Raw genomic sequence first — 21,362 nt, forward strand, 5'->3', positions numbered from 1 at the left:
AATGACTTAAAGAATGTTTAGAAGATCTTAGACAAGGCATTATACTCAATAAGCACTAAATTCAGACATTGGACAATTACGTATTCTAACTGGGTTAACGCACCAGTCTCACTGGGTAAAATGACCCTTGTAACATTATTCCACTAAGAAAACTAGAATATTTCGAAAATGTGGATAAAACCTCAAATGATGTGGTTGAATAATTTTTTGGGTATTGAAACTGACACGCTTTTGAGGGGGTCTGATCTAGGAGAGGGGCCCGGGGGGAGGGACTCTGGCCGCTATAATACTTACGCCAGCAACGTCGGGCCTCCTTCGCTAAAGAGACATCTCTTGTATATAAAACTGATATGTTGTAACTTGTTTCCTATTACCGGTACCGTAACTAAAACATAAAAACAACGCTTCAAGCCTAAAGGCCTAACACGCCTTCAAAAATCGTCTTAAACGAGTTCTTGAATCCACCAAAAATGTAATTTCCGCTCTTCACAAGTAGTAAAAAAAAGTAGGCCCTTTGGTGTCACATTTTGAGTGAAACGTTCGAGTTTGGAAGCCATCTCGGGAACTCCTGGAGACTACCAACCATTTAACACGCTTAGGTGTTCTTCATTCGCCAGAATCACTGATTCTTCAAAATATTTCGGTGCTTTAGATACTAACTCGTCTTGAATCCCTTGGATCTGGTGAAACTTCTTCCGCAAGTTCGTCCAGAAATGTTGCTCATTTTGGCAAAGTTAATTTCTAGTGCGGAGATAGTCGAGTATAAACCGGAAGTGTTTCCCATCTCGGTCGATAAAGAAAACTCCGTCTTCTGATGGTTTCACCTCGAACTTCCCGGAGAACATAGCAGCTAACATCGAGTCTGGATCTTTTGTCAGCGTTTGAAGACTTGTCGTAAAACGGAGGCCGCCAACATAGAGGTTTACAATCGACGAGAGAGTCTTGTTGCTTCTCGTTGAAATATCTCGCAGGCTTCTCTGATTTGATTTTCAGCGTCTTCAAGAACTTGATTACTTGTTAAATTATTTTCCATGAGAACTTTTTTCACCCCAGCTTTTTCTGGGAACTTATAAATGTTGAAATACTGTTTTAAAGTAGCAAGTCGGGGTTCAAATCAGGAATAAGATCGTGGTCGTTTGTCAGTAAAACAAGTGATGCGTGACTTGCGATAGCGTGACACGTTTCCTTCTCATCCTAATATTTACAAATGTGAAGAGCTCAGTGAAAGAACACTTTCAAAACATGCCTAAGTTGTTTTCATTGACTTGATTTCTAGATGTTATTTATCAAAGAACTGCGCCCGTCACTTATAGCTACTTATCCGCGCAAAACTGTGAGCGCAAGAATGTTCACATTATGCTATTTTGTCCCTTCACATGACCTTAACGAATATTTTCCAGATTATTATGTTTGAGAAAACATAGAGACGTCAAACAGCGTTCATATTTAGGTTAGTATCACCAATTATATCTCATGTCCGCCATTTGAATCACAATCAGTGTAGGCAGCATTTTCCCGATGAGTTAAGTAGCTTCATGAATTTAAAGTTTGTTCCTTCAGCAAGAATCGTAATCCAAAGTATGACAATCCATATGAATACACAACCGACAAGTCAACAGTATATTTATTACGTTCCGTAAAAAAAAAAAACCTACCAAATCCTGATATTTGTTTGTTTTGTTTGATCCGGCTCTTTTCCGCCGGTGAAACGAGTGCACAAATGAAAAAAGTTTATGATAACTGAATCGTCTACGGCATTTCTACACATTTATTTTCTTAGAAATTCGAATTGTGTAGAATGGCTCCCGGAATCCACTCAAAATAAAAGTATTGAAAATATTTTGTATCTTACGACGGCTTCTTTTCCGTCAGCCAGACAACTGGAAAGCTTTCCGTATAACCCAATACTATTCTAAAAAAAAGCCGAAGTCAAATTAAAGGCAATCTACTGTTTTTCCATTGCTTTCTCTGATCCAAGAACAGTATGTATAATGAAGTGTGGAACTTTGCTTGAAAAGATTTCCGTATAGAAATAGTCTGATGGTATAATATGGATTTCTACGGGAATCTTGTACTTCGCTTTAGTTGCGGCAGGCTGAAGAAAATAATGTATTTCGATGTAGAAATGGAAATAAAAGTTAACCTTTTAAAAAAGTTATGAGCGAGAAGATCATTCAAATCATTGTGGAGTTTCACCTGCTGGCTTCTCAAATGTTTGTGACGGCTGTCATTAGCAGATTCCAAAGACTTCGAAGTCTGTTACGTTGAAATGTGGAGCTCCCGTGAAGAATGTGTTCTGCTGTCCGGTGGGAAGCTGATACGTGTTGCCGAGATTACTGTAACTTGAGCCACTTGTGTTTGAGTTAGGTGATATATAAATGTCGTGCCCTCCTCCAAATGTTGGACCATAGTTGCTCTTAGACTTAATGGCATACTGCTGATTTTTTACAAGAGGCATTTTACACGGTGCCACTCCTTGCGGATTCACTATGCTAAACAAGAATGACTGTGAACAGTGTAAGTAGTCAGCGTGACCTGTTTCAAAGAAGAAAAAGACAAAAATATTTTTGGTACAAATTTTGGAATAACTTATATACTCAACAGTCCTAAAGCAGCTTTCCATTATCACCATCTTATCCTACCGACTCAACCTTTCAAATGTGTTTACTTACTGTTCCATGAGTTTTCCGTGAAGCCTCCAAAAATATTGTTTCCACTTTTCACAATTGTAACCGTGGGTCCTTTGCTATCACATTTGGCGTGAAAAGCTTGAGCTGTGAAGCCATCTCGAGATGCTTGGAACAGTTGATGCCAACGACTGTATTGAGGCAGCCAACCAATAAGCTTGCTTTGGTGCTCTTCATTTGTCAGAATCACTGATTCTTCAAAATTCTTCGGTGCTTTAGGCTTCAACTCTTCCAGAATTCCTTGGATCTGGTAGAACTCAGCTTCATCTGAAAGTTCTTTCAGAAATGTTGCTCCTTCCGGTAAAGTCAACTTACCATTGCGAAGATAATTAAGTATAAACCGGAAGTGAGTTCCATCTCGGTCGATGAAGAAAGCGCCGTCTTCACAAGGTTTCATTTCAAACTTCCCAGAAAACATGGCTGCCAGCATCGAATTTGGATCCTTGGTAATCGTTTGAAGACCGTTGTGAAGCGATGACCCCCGACATTTAGATGTATAGTTGAGGAAAAGTGAACATGTTCCAACTTCTTCGACATGGCATCGATCGCTTCCTGCTCTTGGCGAAGTCTAGCTGCTTCTCGCTGAAATATATCGCAAACTTCTTTGTAGTGATCTTCTGCAGCTTCCAGACCTTGTTTTTGTTGTTTCTGCCCCTTCGCAGAGGCTTTTTACTTATGGTTGCTTAGAGTACAAACGATATCCTGAAAACGAAAGGAACTCTCTTAACACTCCTGAAAGGCCTGTAACGGGAGATCAATACGTGGATTAAATAACACGGCTAGATAACACAACGATTCAATCTGACCGTAAATACACAATCAAACACGTGTGCATACATCCGGGATATCTCAGTTCTTATTGTCATGCACAACCCCATAGAGAATATTAGCAATATTGCCGTGAAGCGCGATAAATGCTGTCCTGCTTATTTAAAAGTAATTTAGTGATTTTTAAATGACCGGGTACAAACTGTTCGCAATGGCGCAACTTGTGACTATAACCCCACTCCTTGTTTACGAGAAGAAAAATTACTCGCACTCAAAGCAAAGACGTACCTGTAAAGGTAATAGCTGTTTCATTTTAAAAGATATCAAGACTGAGCCAGGCCGAGTGCTAAATCCAAAGTATATCATAGTTTCCCCAAATTGGGTTCATGATTGGCTTTTTAAAAATTGTAAACCATGTTGCTCTTCACCTTCTCTCTATGCGCTGATTTTCGTAAAAAAAGAAAAAAAAGGTTTCTGTTTGTACAAAAAGCAGCGCAAAATCTTTAATTAAATCTATCAACACCTGAAAAAATGACATTAATCAGGCGGTACAGAGTTATCTTAAATCAGGCAAGGGCCATTTCACGTCTTAATCATATAATTACTCTGAATTTCGATTTGATGCGTAGAATAGAGGCGGGGGAAAGATCATTTCATTGTCTGTGAGCATATTTATTTTTCATCTGGAGTTTGAAAACATTTACTTCGATTAAGAAAGAACGGAAAAAGATCTTGGTGCGATCCTTGAGGGCACGGCTATGTTCAGGGTGGTTTCCAAACACGCTTCACGCGCTAATTTTTTTGATGAGTTGATGCACCTATACCGGTCTTCATCTTTTTGGTACTGATATAAGTTGTACGTGTTCATAACAACGCTTACTAAGACATTCCTTCTCTACAGGGAGCGGTAGCTACTTGATAAAAATATTCATCCCAAGACCTTTTACTTCTGAACCTTTCTAGCCCCGATGTACCCTACATCAATCCCGCTCTGGCTCTTCATCCTTTCAAGAGCCAAATCCTTTCGTCGTCTTGTCTGCCTTTGTTTTTTTCGTCACGCAACGGCAACCATTGCATGACAAGAACACGTTGTGTGACGGGACCAAAGAACGGTTGCGAAGAGGACTACTCACTTCCGCACTCACACTCATCATAAAAACCACTAAGGGATCAGACAGGATGCAAAGATCGAGCAAGGCGTGATAAGAGCGTGACACCTCCTTTTGCCTTTCCTGTCGGACTTTATTTACGCCTAATTACGTTTAATTAATACGCGTGCCACATTTCAATGAAGAGTTCCGTTTGAAAGAAACAAGAGGCGACACGCATTTGAGATGAGTCGATTTCACTAGCGACGGACTTAGGTGGCACAACATGGCTAATAAAAAAAATAAAAAAAAGGAAAAAATAAAACATTGTAATAATTATTTGTACCAAAACAATCCCATCACTACAATCTGATTAATATGTATGTTCTTAAATTTACTCCAAGAAATGCTTGTAACTGCCACTGGCGACTAATACTAGCTAATTCTAGCAATTTTTAACGCGGAACGAAATGACTAGGTACTGTTAAAACTGCAAATAAAACAGCGAACGAAAACTATTACAATATAAACTAGACTAAATACACAAGGAAAGCTACAACGAAAACAACGAAGAAAACTACATGATACAAAACTTACATTTGTTGCGATGTTATAGATCCTGCCTAGTGGCGAACAAACTGCACGAAGCGAAAAGAACAAATATACCAAACCACACTCGACGAAACTACACTGCAAAACTGCCCCCAAACTACGATGAACAATAGGGTTAAATACGCGCTACGTTACGCAACGTTACGCAATGACACAAAGAAAGCGCACACAAAATTTTACTACAATTAGCACTTTTGCACAAGAACAATAAACAAACGAAAAAGAATGTAAGGCGTTGCGATCTACAATGCTATTGTGGCATTTACCAACATATTACCGAAAAAACCAAGACATGCAAAATCGACCCTCTGTGATCAATCAGGTTGTAAAACTTATCAATGCATCTCACGCGGGTGATTAATTCTTAAACTAAGATTGAAGAGTGGCTTTTGAGAAATTGTGCTTTTAGGTCTTGTGCTTAACTATTTTAAATGACTAACGACTAAAATGTTTCTTATATTTGTGACAAATTTTGATTCAAATGGATGTAAGTCTCTTCCAGTTTCCAGGCAGAACTCCAGGCAGCACCCCAAACAGTCCACCAACATAACGCCTGATGTTATTGAGACTAAGTTTATGGTTGAGTTCTAAAATGAAAAAGTGACATGGGTATGTAAAGCTATGTTCAAACTAAAAGGGAGTTAGAATGATACACAGTTGCAAGTCAGAAAAAGAAATGAAGTGAAATAAACGATGTTTTCTGCCACAGCTACATAAATCTCAACTAAGCCATCCTCGATGCGTGTTTTAAAGAACGTAACACTCTTTTACAGTTATCCGTTAAGAAGGTTTAGATCTTCGAAAAACCCAACAAAACAAAACAATTAAAAAGAAAAAAATAACCAAACCAAAAGAACGAAATAGTGAACGCCCATGACACCTTAGTCTTGGTGCAATTTAGGTATAAAATTTATGATCTGATGGTTACGAATCAGAGTGGCCCACTGATTTAGTTCTATATCAGCCTCAAACACCCCACTTTGGTTCCAGTAAATAAGATAGCAACGATAAGGCAGTGTGTGAGTTGACCTTGTGTTTCCTGAAGGGGAGCAGGGGGGTGGGGGGGAATAATTTGCTGACCTTGTGACGATTAGAGCGAGACGGTTCTCTATAAGCTGGCGAGAAATGAGAAATCGAATAATGGTGAAGCCGATAAGCTGACCTGCAACAACACTAAGGGGCCTTTTTCTAAAAGTAATGATTATGAAACACATAAATTACAGCTCTCAGGACATTTTACTTTTTTTTATAGCCCCTCATATGGGAAGGAATATTTGGTTTGTTATTTGTGAAGTCCAAACACCTCGTAATCTGTAACTGTAAAATGTTTTTCTCCCGCGAGGAATGTTTTAGCATTCTGTCCTGTGGGACACCGATACGAGCAGCCTGAGATAGTGTGACTATCATAATTGATATTTGCATTTCCTGATATATGTAAGTCATGCCCTGCACCAAACGTCGGTCCGTAGTCTGCTTTACAGAAGATAGCATGTTCGTGACTCTCAATTAAAAGCGGCATTTTAGTTGGACCTAGTCCACTAGGGTTGATCATGCTGAACAAGAACGCTTGTGAGCATCTTACCCATCCACTGGCACCTGTACATGTTTATAAGTGAGAGATGATGCTTCAGAATTGTTATTTGCATTAGAGAACATGAATAATCTAAATGTAATTTTTGGAATAAGAAATCAATACATTTGCTAAAAAAGTGGCTACATCATGATTAAATATGTTTTATTTAAACCGGATTTAACTCAATGAAAATGAGAAACGGTGAACTAGAAAGCTGGTTTTCCCATAAGTTTCAGCTAGTCACTAACTGGTATTTTCAATGGGCTGAGTTTAAGGCCGACAAACTTCAGTTTAAGAAGTTTCAAACAATTTCAAACCTTGTTTGGAAAAACAACTTTGAACATTTTTAAGCTTTGGTGTGAATAAGGTTTTGGTTTTCCCAGCTATTGGTTTTACTCAGGCATCTCATTGTTGTAACTTTGGGAAGAAATGCAAAACATACATGTCTACAAGGTTTTTTGATTGCTGCGAATTGTCGAGACAAGTGATGACTTGAATAGCTTATATATCTCGACATACGTAATCGTTTTCAGTCTCGTCGGCCAGAAAACAAAGAACGTTTAGACAAGGCATTATGTTCAACAAGCACTAAATTCAGACATTGGGTCATTACACATCCCAGCTGTGTTATCGCGCCAGTCGCACAGGGTAACATGGCCCTTTTAACATTTTCCCACCAAGGTAATAAGAATATTTCGAAAATATGGATAATATTGACAACACCGAGTCTCCTTCGTTAACCTAAGAAACACCTCCAGTATAAGAAACTACCCTTGCGAAATGGCTTTTGGAATTCCTAGGAATTCCTAGGAATAAAGGTGTGAATTTTCACAGTAAATTCGGACTGGGAATTCCTAGGAATTCCTAGGAATTCCCAACCATAACTCTGGTTCTAAAAACCTAGAAATTCCTAGAAATTCCCAGAAATTCCCAGAAATTCCTAGGAATTCCAACTCAGAGAACCAATGACTTTCCCTGAAAAGCTGTAAATCTAAAAAATTCCTAGGAATTTCTGGGAATTTCTGGGAATTTTTGGGAATTTTTAGGAATGTTTCAGAATTACTGGGAATTTTAAGTAAAAATTTGAGGCTAATGATATAAAATAAATACTTTAAATTAAAAAAACCCAGCTAAAATTCAAGTATTCAATGAAATTTATTTAGAAGCTTAATTTAAGGCTTACATGTAAAATATTTTTGATTAATTATTAACATCAATGTGTGGTAATATTAGGATGGAATTTGATTTATTTTTCTTTTCTTGAAAACTTCATACGGATTAATCCTCAATTACAGCTATTCATATAAAATAGTTCTAATCAATCATTAAATTTGGTTTGACACAAATTGTGAATAAAATCTGTTGATTCTTTTCCATAAAATACAATATCTTAAGTTATATTTGAAAACCAAGCACTCTTGGGAGTGAAGGGGCTAATTACAGACAAATAAAATTGATTTTTTGATTAAAATCTTGTTGTAACCGTAACAATAAATTAGAATGAAGTTATCCTAAACTGCAAACTTAGCTGCTGTTTGTACTGTTTGTATTTTTTTCCTGGGCTCACAATGAGTTGGCCTTGAATGAGGTTGTCAACAAGAACCTTGACCATTTTGTATCTGGATTCCTTGACATCTGAATTTGAAAAAAAATAATATCTTAAAATATGTATATTTAAAGCTCAGACCAGGCTTTTAAGATGGCTATGAGGAAAAGGGCATTCATTGGATTCTCAAATTGAGAAATCTCTGTTATATTGAGTGACTTTCATATTGGAGTTAGTACATCTCTCTCATGGATTTTACTAAAAAAGGGCTGAATACATTATTTTGTTTTTACTAAGGAGGGCTTCTTTATGTACTAAGGTTTGTTTAATAACAGTTCCTATTTTGAATCTTGAATGTTCCCAAACGTGACTAGAGGAATCTTGAAACCTTACTGATAGGTTTATTTAATTGTAAAGCATAATAAGCTTAAGAAACTGCGGCATGCAAGTGACCGATTCGATTCTCAGAATTATTCTAGTTTCAGTTGCACCGAGCGTTATGTAAGCTTAATTCAACCCGCTACATCTATTCTTTTATAAGATTTTGATCACGTAACGAATATCGCAATTTTTACTCACCACAAACTTTCAAAATCGTAGCTTTACAGACGGCCATTCGACCCTTGTTTGTACCAGTCAATATGTCAACTGTCGTCCCTTCTTTTAACTCCACGGCGCCAACGACTTTCTTTTCTTTTACAACACTCACGCTATTCTCGTTTTCCCATTGAACCACAATAAAAGCTATCTTTAGAAATGTTATATTAAGCAAAACAGTTGAGAAAAGCGATCAACCGATGAAAAGTACATTCAAAGATGAGCGCCAAATGGAGTCTTCTTTGTTTCCGATCACGGGCATGATCACGTGGATCTTTTAGGACTTGTCATTGGCTAGCAGAGAGAATCCGCTGGCTTGCCGATTGCAGTGTTAGGAGAAGTGCCCAACTTTATTCTGACTTCTCCGACCGGTTCTCTGCTTCTAGAAGATGGATAGCTTGGTGATATAAATAAAGATGTGAGCTCACTCTATGTAGAAACAATCGACAAGAATCGATCGTATTACAAATGCTCGTTTTGTGGCCGAAAGTTGTCGAGGAAACAAAGACTCGAAACTCACTTGAGTTGTGTTAATGGCAAAGGTGAGAAATAACACAAGCCAATCACAGTTTTGAATGCGACTACAAATCGTCTTTTACCCTCATATTTATAAAAGAAGGATACCACATTCGGAAGTATAAGAGATACATAGATGATCCCAGTGTACCAGTACCTAAATCTACAAAGCTTGACCGTAGAAAGCGTTCAGCAACACGTTCCAACACCGCCATCTCGATTCCTCAGTCAGTCGTTTCCACTGAACTTAAAGCAGTATTGACAACAGAGTAGAGTGCGTCTTACAAAGGAGAAACATTTGTACAAGTGACAGAAGTAGCTGTATGCGATTACAGAGGTGCGTTGGAACTCTGGTCCACAAATAGTTATGCACAGCCCGAAGTATAAAACAATTTTGTTGATAGCTGACAGACAGAGAAGAACAACAAGTAAACTTAAGAGCTGTTATTATTGAAGTGTGACTAGCACTTTTCATTTTTATATAAAGAAGGACTTGTAATTTGCACCAAAAATAAAAAGATGTAATGTTTTTTGGGAGATCCAGTGATTGGGACATTTAAGAAATTAAGTTATGAAAGGAAACTTAGTTGGTATTTCTCACTACTAACAAGTCTTGTTGACAAGTATTTTCAGATCAGAGTTTCACATAAAGTAAATTGAAGACGTCATATAAAAGGTGTTTTTCCTCAAAGGGAACATTGACTACCTCTGTCTTGTCTGCATGCCAAATGTTTGCAAAGTGTGTGGATGATCCACAAGTATTGGAACTCTTACAAAAATGTTTTGTAAGAATAAAAACAGCAAAACAAATTACAGCAATTAGTCATGAAAATAGAGCAAAAAACTGAAAAAAAAAGCAGCAACAACAATCATGAAAAAAGAAAGATTAATTAGGTGTTGAATTTGTTTGTCTAAGGCATGAAATTTCTACTAAAAGTATTGTCAACAAAAAGTCTCTGACAGCGTTGGAGGCAACTGAGCTTGACTGGTCCAAGGTTTTCTAACAAAGGCAACTAGTAATGTAGGTTAGGGAAGTAAGATAACAATGTAATTATTGTTAATTATTGTGGAAGTTGGCAATTTCCATTTAACATAACTGACAGCTGGTTCATGAGAAAATCCATATTAATGTAAAGATTTACTAAAACTTAGTTTGAGTAATAAATTTCATGATCTTTAAGTTATAAACATGTACATGTATGTATATCTCTTGGTAAGTTTTGTATAGCATACCTTTTATTGAGCCAAAGTTTTAAGCCTCTGAAATTACTCTTTTTCTTAAAACCTTCACATTCAAGGTATTGAGAATTTCTTAGAATTTATGTGGACCTCAGGGTATTAAAATTGCCTCAAATTCAATTCCCAGAAATTCCCAAGAGTTCCACACTTCTTAAATTATAGGTAGTTTGTAAAGCTGATAATTCCTAGGAATTCCTAGGGATTCCAAGTCCTTACAAAACTGGAGTCTTCCTTTCCCAGAAATTCCCAGTAATTCCAAGCTTTTTAAATCAGAGCTAATTTGCATAGTTGGGAATTTTTGAGAATTCCTAGGAATTCCTAGGAATTTCTAGGAATTCCCAGAAATTCCCAGAAAACTGGGAATTCAGTTTGCAAGGGTCATTTGCATAATTGGGAACTTTTGAGAATTCCTAGGAATTCCTAGGAATTCCCAGAAAACTGGGAATTCAGTTCGCAAGGGTAATATGTTGTAACTTGTTTCCCATTATCGTAACTAAAACATCAAAACAACGCGTCAACCTTAGGTAGGCATAGCACACCGAGTTCTTGACACCAGGAGCCCATACTTGATGGGCACTTGTCGACACTTATCGTTCATCTTGTTTATCATTTGCAATGCTTGTCAATATTTGGAAAAGTTTGAAGAAATTTGTTACACTAAATCTATTAATATTTCATTCTAATTTCCTTAACTTCTGATATTTTGCTATGTCAAAGCTCCTAAGCCAGCTTTTTCTCTCTTTTTTACGTCTCGTTGTCTCGTTGTGCTTTGTAATGTTGCCTAGTTTGAAATATCCTTCAATTCAAAATGTATTTTAGATGCCGCTGAATGCGATCAAAAATAAATTATCTAATAACCCTTTGACAACTAACATACTCACTGTCCCACGATTTTTCAGTGAATCCTCCAAAAATATAATTACCACTCTTCATGATGGTGACAGTAGGCCCTTTGTTGTCACATTTGGAGTGAAACGTTTGAGATTGGAAGCCATCTCGGGAACCTCGGAATAGAAGCTTCCATTTGCCTTCTTGTGAAGACAACCAACCAGTTAACACGCTTCGGTGTTCTTCATTCGTCAGAATCACTGATTCTTCAAAATATTCCGGGACTTTAGATGCTAACTCATCTAGAATCCCTTGGATCTGGTAAAACTCAGCTTCTTCCGCAAGTTCGTCTAGAAATGTTGCTCCTTTTGGCAAAGTTAATTTCCCAGTGCGGAGATAGTTGAGTATAAACCGGAAGTGTTTGCCATCTCGGTCGATAAAGAAAGCTCCGTCTTCTAATGGTTTCACCTCGAACCTCCCGGAGAACATCGCAGCTAACATGGAGTCGGGATCTTTTGTCAGCGTTTGAAGACTTGTTGTAAAACGGCGGCCGCCAACATTGAGGTTTACAATTGAGGAGAGATGAACGTGCTCCATTTTTTGCGACATAGCGTCGATAGCTTTCTGCTCGTGGCGAAGCCTTGTTCCTTCTCGTTGTAATACCTCGCAGGCTTCTCTGACTTTATTTTCAGTGTCTTCAAGAACTTGGTTGCCTGTTGAATTACTTTCCATAAGAATTTTTTTAACCCTACCTTTTTCCCGAGAACTAACAAATGTTGAAATGCTGTCTCAAAGTAGTAAGTCAGGTTCAAACCAAGAATAAATGCGTGGTCGTTCGTCAACAAGACAATAGATGCGTGACTTGCGATAGCGTGACACGTTTGAAACATTTTAATTAATTCAATAACACGGTTTCAGCCAGCGTTGTCATCTCAAGATTTAAAAGAGCTCAGAGCTCAGTGAAAGAACACTTTCAGAGTATGCCTTAGTTAATTTATAGGTGTTATTTATTAGAGAACTGCGCCCGTCACCTATATAGCTACTTATCCGCACGAAAACAATGAACGCAAGAATGTTGATTCACATTATGCTATTTTGTCCCCTCACACGACCTTAGCGAATATTTTCTAGATTATTAAGTTTGAGAAAACATCGGAACGTCAAACAGCGGTCATATTTAGGTTAGTATCACCAATTATACCTTATGTCTGCCATCTGAATCCCAATCAGTGCGGTAGGCAGCATTCGTCCGATGATATAAACAGCTTCATAAATTTAAAGTTTTATTCTTACAGCAAGAATCGTAATCGAAAGTCTGGCGATTCGCATGAATACACCACCGACAAGTCAACAGTATATTTATTAAGCTTCATAAAGAACGGCCAACCAAATCCGAGTTTTGTTTTTTTCATTTCATCCGGCTCTTTTCCACCGGTGAAACGAGTGCACAAATGAAAAAAGTTTATGAATAATTGGATCGTTTACGGCTTTTCTACACACTTATTATCTGAGGAATTAATTATATTGAATGGCTCCCGCTATCCACCATAAATAACAGTGTTGAACAGATTTTGCATCAGTGCTTGTGACGGCTTCTTTTCCGTCAGCCAAACAACTGGAAAGCTTTCCGTATAACCCAATACTATTCAGTAAAACAAGGCTGTAATCCCAAATAAAAAGGAAATCTACTGTTTTGTCATTGCTTTTCTTTATCTAATAGCAGTATGTGTAACGAAGTGTGGAACTTTGCTTGAAAAGATTTCCGCATAGACGTAGTCTGATAGTGTAGTATGGTTTTCTACGGGAATCTTGTTGTCCTTTTCTTTAGCTTCGGACAGATGTAAATAATGCTTTTTGATGAAAAAAATGAAAATAAAAGTTAACCTTTCAAAAAAAGTTATAACCGTGAAGGTCGTTCAAATTATTGTGAAGTTTAACTAGCTGGTTTCCGAAATGTCTGTGACGGCTGTCATTAGCAGATTCCAAAGACTTCGTAGTCCGTCACATTAAAATTTCGAGCTCCCGTGAAGAATGTGTTCTGCTGTCCGGTCGGAAGCTGATACGTGTGGCCGAGATTACTGTAACTCGAACCACTTGAGTTTGCGTTAGTTGATATATGTAAGTCATGCCCTCCTCCAAATGATGGTCCATAGTCGCTTTGACAGTAAATGGCATTTTGCTGATATTTTACAAGAGGCATTTTACTCGGAGCCATTCCTTGCGGATTCACCATGCTGAATACGAATGACTGTAAGCAATGCACGAAAATACCCTGACCTATTTCAGAAAAGAAAAATCAAAAATATAATTGATGAAAATTTTGGAATAAATTCCAATTTTAACATTTTTAAAGCAGCTTTTCATCATATTAGAAAGGAAACTTTAAACGGCGATGATCTCAACTACTTCCCTCTTCCCTCCCCCTCCTCCCTACACAGCCACTCACGCTACCATGCCAAGTGTTGAATTAATCTATATACTTACTGTGCCATGAATTTTCCGTGAAGCCTCCAAAAATGTTGTTTCCGCTTTTGACAATGGTAACCGTGGGTCCTTTGTTGTCACATCTGCCGTGAAAGGCTTGAGCTGTGAAACCATCCTGAGAAGCTCTGAACAGAAGCTTCCATTTGCCGTCTAGTGGAGGCAACCAAGCTTTAAGCGTGCTCCGGTGCTCTTCATTTATCAGTATCACTGATTTTTCAAAACACTCTTGTATTTTATCCTCAAGCTCCTGCAATAACCCTTTAATCTGGTAGAACTTAGCTTCAGCTTCGAGTTCCTTAAGAAATGTGGCGCCTTCTGGTACAATCAGCTCTCCATCCCGGAGATAGTTTAGTATAAACCGGAAGTGTTTTCCATCTCGGTCGATAAAGAAAGCTCCGTCTTCTGATGGTTTCACCTCAAACTTCCCGGAGAACATAGCAGCTAACATGGAGTCTGGATCCTTTGTCAAGGTTTGAAGACTTGTCGTGAAACGGCGGCCGCCAATATTGAGGTTTATTGTCGAAGTAAGGTGGACATGATCTATTTTCTTCGACATGGCGTCGATTGCTTCTTGCTCCTGACGAAGTCTTGTTGCTTCTCTTTGCAGTACTTCACAGACCTCTTTGATTTGATTTTCAGCGTCTTTAAAAACTTGATTGTTTGAGTTACTGCCTTCTTTAAGGTTACTTTCAGTCATGTTCCAACAAAGAAAGAACTCAAGTTGTTCCTGTGCTGCACGCGGTAATGAAAGCGAAACTGCAGACAAAAAATTACAATATGGTAATGTCGCAAAATGAAAAGTTAAGAATAACGCAATCTTTATAGCAGCGTGACGTTATATTTTCAGTCGAGGCTCCCGTTACAAGACAGTGACTAAACTGTGATCTCCCTCCAAAACGGAGTTTTACTTGGCTCTCGCCACTAACCAATTTCCCTCTTGGACGGATGTCTGTCTTACAGATGGTTTAAAGTAGCTTTCTGATGAAAACTTATTTGTCTACTTATTTATTTATGCTACAAAGTTGAAGTTTATGTGAAGTCAACACATGGATAACAGATTTTCAGTTGGAGCCAACATCACAGAAGCAAGACTGAACCAAAATCGAGGAACAAAGGTTTCAAATGACAAGCCTGAAAGCTTGAATTTCTATTGGAAGAAGATCGAGAGATGCACTGCGATTGAAAATCATCCAGTAGGCAAACTTCCTCGAATACTATTATCAACAGACATATCTGGTATTTTTAGCTAGCTTCGAATTCCCACTGTACAACAAAAACGTTAACAAAAGAAGAGGAAGACAAATAATTGGATTGAAATAATAATTGAAAATTAATAATCAAGTTGAAAATTAATCAAGTAGATTTAATTAAATAAATCAAATTAATAGTATTCGATAGAAGGAAATTAAACACCTCAAAATTTTCTGGCAGGCTCTAGCTTAGACTATAGCTTTGGATAGCTTTATTTCACTCTGTGGGTGAGCTTCAAAAATTTGCATTCCAGGTTGGATGATTATGTTGTCCATACTATAAAAACTGAGATAAGCTTTGAGAGCTATCCCACTCATTTAGATCAGTATCGTTTGGAAGCTAAAATCTTAAGGTTTTAATAAAGTTAACGTAGTATTTTCGGAGGCATTTACGGTTATCCATTCCTCCAGAAACTTGGAGTAAACATTTGAGAGGCATTAAGATAACTCTTTGCTTGAAATACTTTGATAAAATTGTTGTGGATAATATCGCCAAAAGGACTGCTGTTTGATAAATTGTCACAAGAAAGTCCTTTTTGTTACTGCTAGTTGTTGCCTACCCCTTCATTCATGTACAGTTATAATCGGACAGTGTAATCGGACAGTTGGCTGTAATTGGACACCTGTAATCGGACAGTTGAAGCAGCCAATCATACTCAGTCCACTCAGCTAAATCTACCAATCACAGAATTGATCACAATAACCATAGCGATAACCACTTACCCTGGAAAGAAAACTAGGAAATTTCCACATTTTTTGCTTCAGACATTGTTCCCAAAGGGAATTTTTGTCCTAAATGTTTGTTTTTTTGTTTCAGAGGACTTCGTGTCGTCCAATTCTGTCTGTAATCATACTCGTGATTGACAAATCGGACTCCTGTCGACGGAAAAGCCCCTAAAAAAAAACTTATGTTCTCTTGGTGCATGTTATAATTTTTCTCGGTTGAATAACTGGAATAACAATGCATAGGTGGGATAGCAAGAGTTTCCGATATTTATTGGTAGACTTTGGATTTTATTCATCGTGAGAGACTCATGATTTTATTTGTCTCGGGCTCGCTTGTTTGGCAAGGTCTATAACTAACTTGAAGTTCGAAGCCCCATAATTATACAAAATAGTAGTAACCTTTCAAGCCGAAAAAATTTGGATGTGCGACCGTACGACCGTACGACCGTACGACTGTACGACCGTACGACCGTACGACCGTACGACCGTACGACCGTACGACCGTACAAGGTGCTACTTTTAACATACGTGGTCAACTGTACCGCGGGCACGCCAACGCCACGGCTTTGTCCAGTAGTCCAGTGGTCAATGCACTGGGCTCCGAGTCGGGAGTCGGACTACCCGGGTTCTAGTCCTGGCCGGGGCAAGGCGTTGTGCCCCTGAGGCGTGCGGGGAAAAAAAAAAGCGAGTTCCGCTTTTAGACTTTAGTTCAGATTTTTAGACTTATTACATTTTTTACACATTTGTAAAAAAAAAGGCAGCACTTTTTCAAACACGTGCATCGCTCCCAAAGTTTTTAATCGTTATACGTGTAGCCGTTTAAGGCATATTTTTTCATGAATGATTTAATAAAAAGAACCGAGGATTCTCTGCCTTTAAGTGACCAGACAACTAGAGCTAAAAGCCATTAGACTGAGAAGATGTCTATATAAGCCATGTTCGATCCTAAAGTTTGAAAGTTTCAAGTTCCAAAAACCTCGTAGTCCGTGACAGAAAAATATTTGCTTCCCGTTAAAGACAAGTCAGTGTCAGAAAGAAAATTGAATGAGCGAGAGAGGTTACTGTAATTAGAATTGGTCTCGTTCGCATTTCTTGATATTTGAAGGTTGTACCAGCCACCGAATGTTGGTCCACAGTTGTTGTTGCAGAAAATGGCGTTTTCTCTGCTCTTGATTTCAGCAATTTTGATTGGTCCCAAACCGTGTGGATTTACCAAGCTGAACAGAAATGACTCACGACAAGGCACCCAGCGACATTGACCTGTAGGAAAGGAATGAAAATAGTTTGACATTTTTAAGGGCATACCAAGATATGGTCTTACATGAGGTAGTATCTCCCTATTTTTAACCCTTTGACCCCCTAAGAAAGACTCGCATCTAATTTCTCCCCACAGTATCACCCCTGAATCAAACATTATGGTCATGAGAATAAAGGAAATGATCACCAACTAAATAAGCTCTTGATTGTTTGACAAATTCTCCCTGTCAGTACCTTAGGAAATGTTCAGAGAACAGTATGGAGAATATGCATACTGATGTTAGAGTGTAAAGGTTATGCATAAGTGAAATTCTTGTAAATAAAACACCTAGGCTTGCCCTCAAATTCTGCACTTGTTGTCGGACAAGACCTTCCTTGAAAATTCTGAAAACACTTCTGACTAAAAGCTCAACCTGATCTACAAGATTAGTTTTTACTCACCCTCTTGGGTTTTTTTTTAATCCGAAAGCCGAAGAAAAAATATTAAAACTGATCAACTGCATGATTTCATTTTTGATGCTTTACACTTCAAAACTCCGTTTGACTATTGAATAACAAAAAAATTTCCACTGTTAGAGGTTTTGACACGTTTCTCAACGCTTGAAGTAAGCTGCCTGCATGTGCATGTTTGAGGGTCTCAGTGGGGTGATGGCTTTTACCGTTAACGGTTTACATTTTGGACAATTTACAGCTAAGAATTAACCTATTTCCATTGTGTTCACCGGAAAAAAAAATTTTGTTTAACTTTTTTTTTATACAACTAACGGTTACAATTTGTCAATTTTACACCAAACGGCTAAATTTTTTGGCAGTTTTACGGCTAACGGTTCAAAATTCCCGTTGAAAACATCATGTTCCGTTGGCTTTGGTTTATCGACACTAAGCTGAAGATGAAGTTGTCCCTTACTTATACAAAACCTTCTCTGTGAACTTACTTGTCCACGAAATCTCCGTAAAGCCTCCAAATATGTTATCTCCACTCTTAACAATGGTAACCGTAGGTCCTTTGCTGTCACATTTTGAATGAAAGGCTTGAGCTGTGAAGCCATCTCGCGAAGCTCGGAATAGAAGATGCCATTCAGCTCCTTGATCAGGAAGCCAGCGTTTCAGTAATTTACGATGATCTTCTCCTCTAACAATTTCCGACTCTTGGAATGATACTTTGGATTTCAATTCATCCATTAAGCCCTGAATTTGATAAAAGTTTGCTTCTGCCTCAAGCTCTCCGAGATTGACTGCATTCGCCGGCAAAGTCAGTTTTCCAATGCGAAGATAATTGAGTATAACCTGGAAGTGAGTTCCATCTCGGTCGATAAAGAACGCGCCGTCCTCAGAGGGTCTCATTTCAAATTTTCCAGAGAACATGGCTGCCAACATTGAGTTTGGATCTTTTTTAAGCGTTCGGAGGCTTGTTGTGAACTGTTGGCCACCGACGTTGAGCTTTACGGTAGGGAAAAAAGGAGGAAGCTGTTTCTGGTTTGCCATAATGTTGGGTTTACTCAGCAGGTGTAGTCTACGTTCGTCGTCAGAGAACTGAGTACTTCCAGTGGTTTCGCACCTTAAAGATGAAAGTGAGCCTATTTATCTACAATTCATAAGAGTCGTTGTTCTTTTAACTCGCTTCAGGTCTCATTTTCACGCCGCAATTCATATCGCTATTAAGAATCGATGAGTTACGTTAACTCCCAAGCTTGTTTATAATATAAGACTTGGATGTCGATAGTTTTCAAAATCTAGTCTTGTTTAGCATATTTCCGTTTTTTAAGCTCCAATAGCTCTATCTCGATCGACAAACACGAAAAACATAGAAAGAAAGCTTTATAAACGAATTGCGATTTAAAGACCCCAATTTATCATTCTACCGCAAAAATTTTGGCGGCTACTGAGAGTGCATATATTCTCGAAGTGGACAGAGAGTACCTGATCAACCCAACAGTATTAGTACCGTGAGTACAAAAAAAATTCTTGACACTCTAGAATATGGGCTCGAAACATTATCAAATTAAAAGGACAATCCATTAATCTTACTGTTTGTCTTTCATTTGTCAACAGGAAACTTCCCTTTTCAATTTCGCCGTGAAGTTAAAACTGTATTCAGTATGGTTGCGAGTATTTCTTGTGAGAAAACTTACGGGTTACTGGCTCTTTGCGTCATGATCAAACAAGGTCATCAAGGTTGTTTATACAAACCGGCAATTTGAAAGCAAGTACGTGACTGTTCGGTTGGTTGAAATCTCATAACAATGACTGGCAATCAATTTAGACTGTATCTGCTCGTAGGTTATTATTTGAATTTGTAGTTTGATAGGCTGCTGGCATTAGTTTTTTCCCTTTGACGCACACGTGTCTGAACAAATCGGTACGTGATTTCCGCCGGATACATTTCAATCTGTTCTTACAGACAGAGTCTCCATCTGAAATGTTTAAATCTGCTCTAAACAGATTGCGCAAAGTTTTTGAGTAACTTAGCCATAGACATTAAACGTGGCCTTTGTCAACCAAAAGTTTTCCCTCGAGAAAAAAATTTTCCCTCGGGTTGAAAATGTTTTAAAACAATTGGCTCATACGTCAGCTGTGCGTACATCGAGATATGAAGCACTTGAGAATTTTGGAGAGCACTCAAGAAGCTAGAGTTGCTCTCGGCTACGCCTCGAGCAACTCTTACGCATCTTTCGTGCTCTCCAAACTTCCCAAGTGCTTCATATCTCGATGAACGCACGCTGACATATGAACCAATTGTTATGTGTGATATTACTGAATTTTGGCAATAACTTTGGTAGCCACTCAGCGTGTCTGGAGGATAAGTGTGGTCGCAGAACTGCCTTCGCTGTGATTGCTGCGGCTCTTTGCAAAGGTGAACAAAGATTACACATAAAACAGCAACTTGTTTATTCAGAGAGTCGTAACACTCGTATATTTCCATCCAAATGCATTCGCATAATCACATTAATCTATTGAGGCGAGACGAGGCGAGATGAGATAACGAAAACTAGGAAAACAGAAAGGCAAAACCTGGAATTACAATTGGCCGAGTGCTGTAACTATCAAAGCAGAAATCACAGGAAACAAATGATTATGAAATCAACAGAAAACTTGCTTCTGTGTCCTTTCAACCTTGGGAAACATCTTCTAATCCTTTTATCCGTAACAATGACCATAAAGCCGTAAAAACCGTAAAACCGTAAATAAACTGTAAGACTAGAAATCTACCACGAAAACGTTCACTGAACGAATCGAGCTAGCGTGGTCCACCAGACCTAGCATCCCGTTACGCATAATTCATTAGGTTAGGTTTCAGTTGTTTTGGTAAATGAAAGACCCCTTATGGATAAGGTCCCCGAGGCTTTTTTAAAGTAAGGAAACAATGCCGGCTTTGAACGGTGGTGTTTTCAAGCGAATCCTTTGTGTGTATGTATATGAGTTTGCGATATTTAGACAGACTCAGTACAGCTCAGCGCTGGTTTAAATGGGGGCCTGCATGGGTAAACAGGGACAAGGCAAGACCACAACACCGGGAACGTTATTTCCTACTCTATGCGAGGAGTGTGTGGGTTCTTTAACGTCCCTTGCTAACCAGTACAGAGAAGAGACAGGAGACGGAGCCTACGGGTTACGTCCTTATCTGAGAAGACTAGAATGTCCAACCCCATTTGCCGATGTCAAAGCAAAGGCAGCACATTCTCCTTGGTTATTTTAAGACCCTAAGTGTTGGTCCGGTTTGAGGCTTGAACCTCTGACTTCCTCCCGCAGGTTACTCCGGCGTTCCCCGGCCACAGCATGAGCTACATGAGCTAAACAGGCGCGGTTTATTCTTGACGCGGGAATTACCGTAATTTCCGGTCGTTTACCCGCACGGCCGATTACCCGCACCAGCCGATTATTGCATACGGCGAAAAAAAAAGTCAACAGATTACCCGCTCTGGTGGATAACCCGCACGTTGTTATTCAACTTTTTGGTGGCGAAAACGTGACATAAAGGTGATACATTTCAGTCTTTTAAAAGTTGTCTGATCCAACTTTCGAAAACTTGAAAGCGTCTTTGTCGAGTTTAAAGGTCAAAGAAATTCAGACGCGTGCACAATTCTGTGTCAATATTAGCATGTACTTTATTGATAAGATTATACAGCAAAAACACTAGCGGCCCATGCCCAAATCTCAACGTTTCATACTTGACAGAATGCGAATTTGTGG

At 38.6% G+C, this 21,362-nt stretch overlaps 3 protein-coding genes and 1 pseudogene across 4 annotated transcripts; all 4 read right to left on the reverse strand.

The window, feature by feature from the left end:
* Nucleotides 1-1,646: 1,646 nt before the first annotated feature.
* On the reverse strand, nucleotides 1,647-3,287 carry LOC131775237 (BTB/POZ domain-containing protein KCTD21-like; annotated as a pseudogene).
* Nucleotides 3,268-12,709, reverse strand: LOC131775169 (BTB/POZ domain-containing protein KCTD21). 2 transcript variants are annotated; one of them, XM_066169911.1, is made up of 2 exons: nucleotides 11,508-12,709; nucleotides 3,268-3,389 (listed from the first exon to the last, which is right to left on the reverse strand). In XM_066169911.1, the coding sequence occupies exons 1-2, from the start codon at nucleotides 12,184-12,186 to the stop codon at nucleotides 3,361-3,363; spliced, it is 708 nt and encodes a 235-aa protein (XP_066026008.1). In that variant the 5' UTR covers nucleotides 12,187-12,709; the 3' UTR covers nucleotides 3,268-3,360. The 2 variants fall into 2 exon arrangements, with proteins under 2 accessions (XP_066026008.1, XP_058947241.2); XM_059091258.2 differs by lacking the exon at nucleotides 3,268-3,389 and adding an exon at nucleotides 6,088-6,751.
* Nucleotides 12,710-12,849: 140 nt separating this feature from the next.
* LOC131775166 (uncharacterized) lies at nucleotides 12,850-14,724 on the reverse strand. Its single transcript, XM_059091256.2, has 2 exons — nucleotides 13,939-14,724; nucleotides 12,850-13,731 (listed from the first exon to the last, which is right to left on the reverse strand). Exons 1-2 carry the CDS (start codon nucleotides 14,633-14,635, stop codon nucleotides 13,427-13,429), a joined length of 1,002 nt encoding a protein of 333 aa, XP_058947239.2. The 5' UTR covers nucleotides 14,636-14,724; the 3' UTR covers nucleotides 12,850-13,426.
* A 1,907-nt stretch (nucleotides 14,725-16,631) lies between these two features.
* On the reverse strand, nucleotides 16,632-19,418 carry LOC136282349 (uncharacterized). The gene is made up of 3 exons (XM_066169879.1): nucleotides 19,200-19,418; nucleotides 18,107-18,729; nucleotides 16,632-17,174 (listed from the first exon to the last, which is right to left on the reverse strand). Exons 1-3 carry the CDS (start codon nucleotides 19,211-19,213, stop codon nucleotides 16,876-16,878), a joined length of 936 nt encoding a protein of 311 aa, XP_066025976.1. The 5' UTR covers nucleotides 19,214-19,418; the 3' UTR covers nucleotides 16,632-16,875.
* Between the last annotated feature and the right edge of the window lie 1,944 nt (nucleotides 19,419-21,362).

Source organism: Pocillopora verrucosa, chromosome 7, assembly GCF_036669915.1.
Source record: "Pocillopora verrucosa isolate sample1 chromosome 7, ASM3666991v2, whole genome shotgun sequence".
NCBI lineage: Eukaryota > Metazoa > Cnidaria > Anthozoa > Scleractinia > Pocilloporidae > Pocillopora > Pocillopora verrucosa.

Bases quoted from the DNA above. Each gene is read 5' to 3' on its own strand.
- LOC131775169 (XM_059091258.2), bottom strand. From the start codon at position 12,186: ATGGAAAGTAATTCAACAGGCAACCAAGTTCTTGAAGACACTGAAAAT. The intron at 6,752-11,507 runs GTGAGTATGTTA...AAACATGTACAG, and splicing joins CACTGAAAAATCGTGGGACA to GTGCCAGTGGATGGGTAAGA.
- LOC131775166 (XM_059091256.2), bottom strand. From the start codon at position 14,635: ATGACTGAAAGTAACCTTAAAGAAGGCAGTAACTCAAACAATCAAGTT. The intron at 13,732-13,938 runs GTAAGTATATAG...TTTCTGAAATAG, and splicing joins CACGGAAAATTCATGGCACA to GTCAGGGTATTTTCGTGCAT.
- LOC136282349 (XM_066169879.1), bottom strand. The intron at 17,175-18,106 runs GTAAGTTCACAG...CCTTTCCTACAG, and splicing joins TACGGAGATTTCGTGGACAA to GTCAATGTCGCTGGGTGCCT.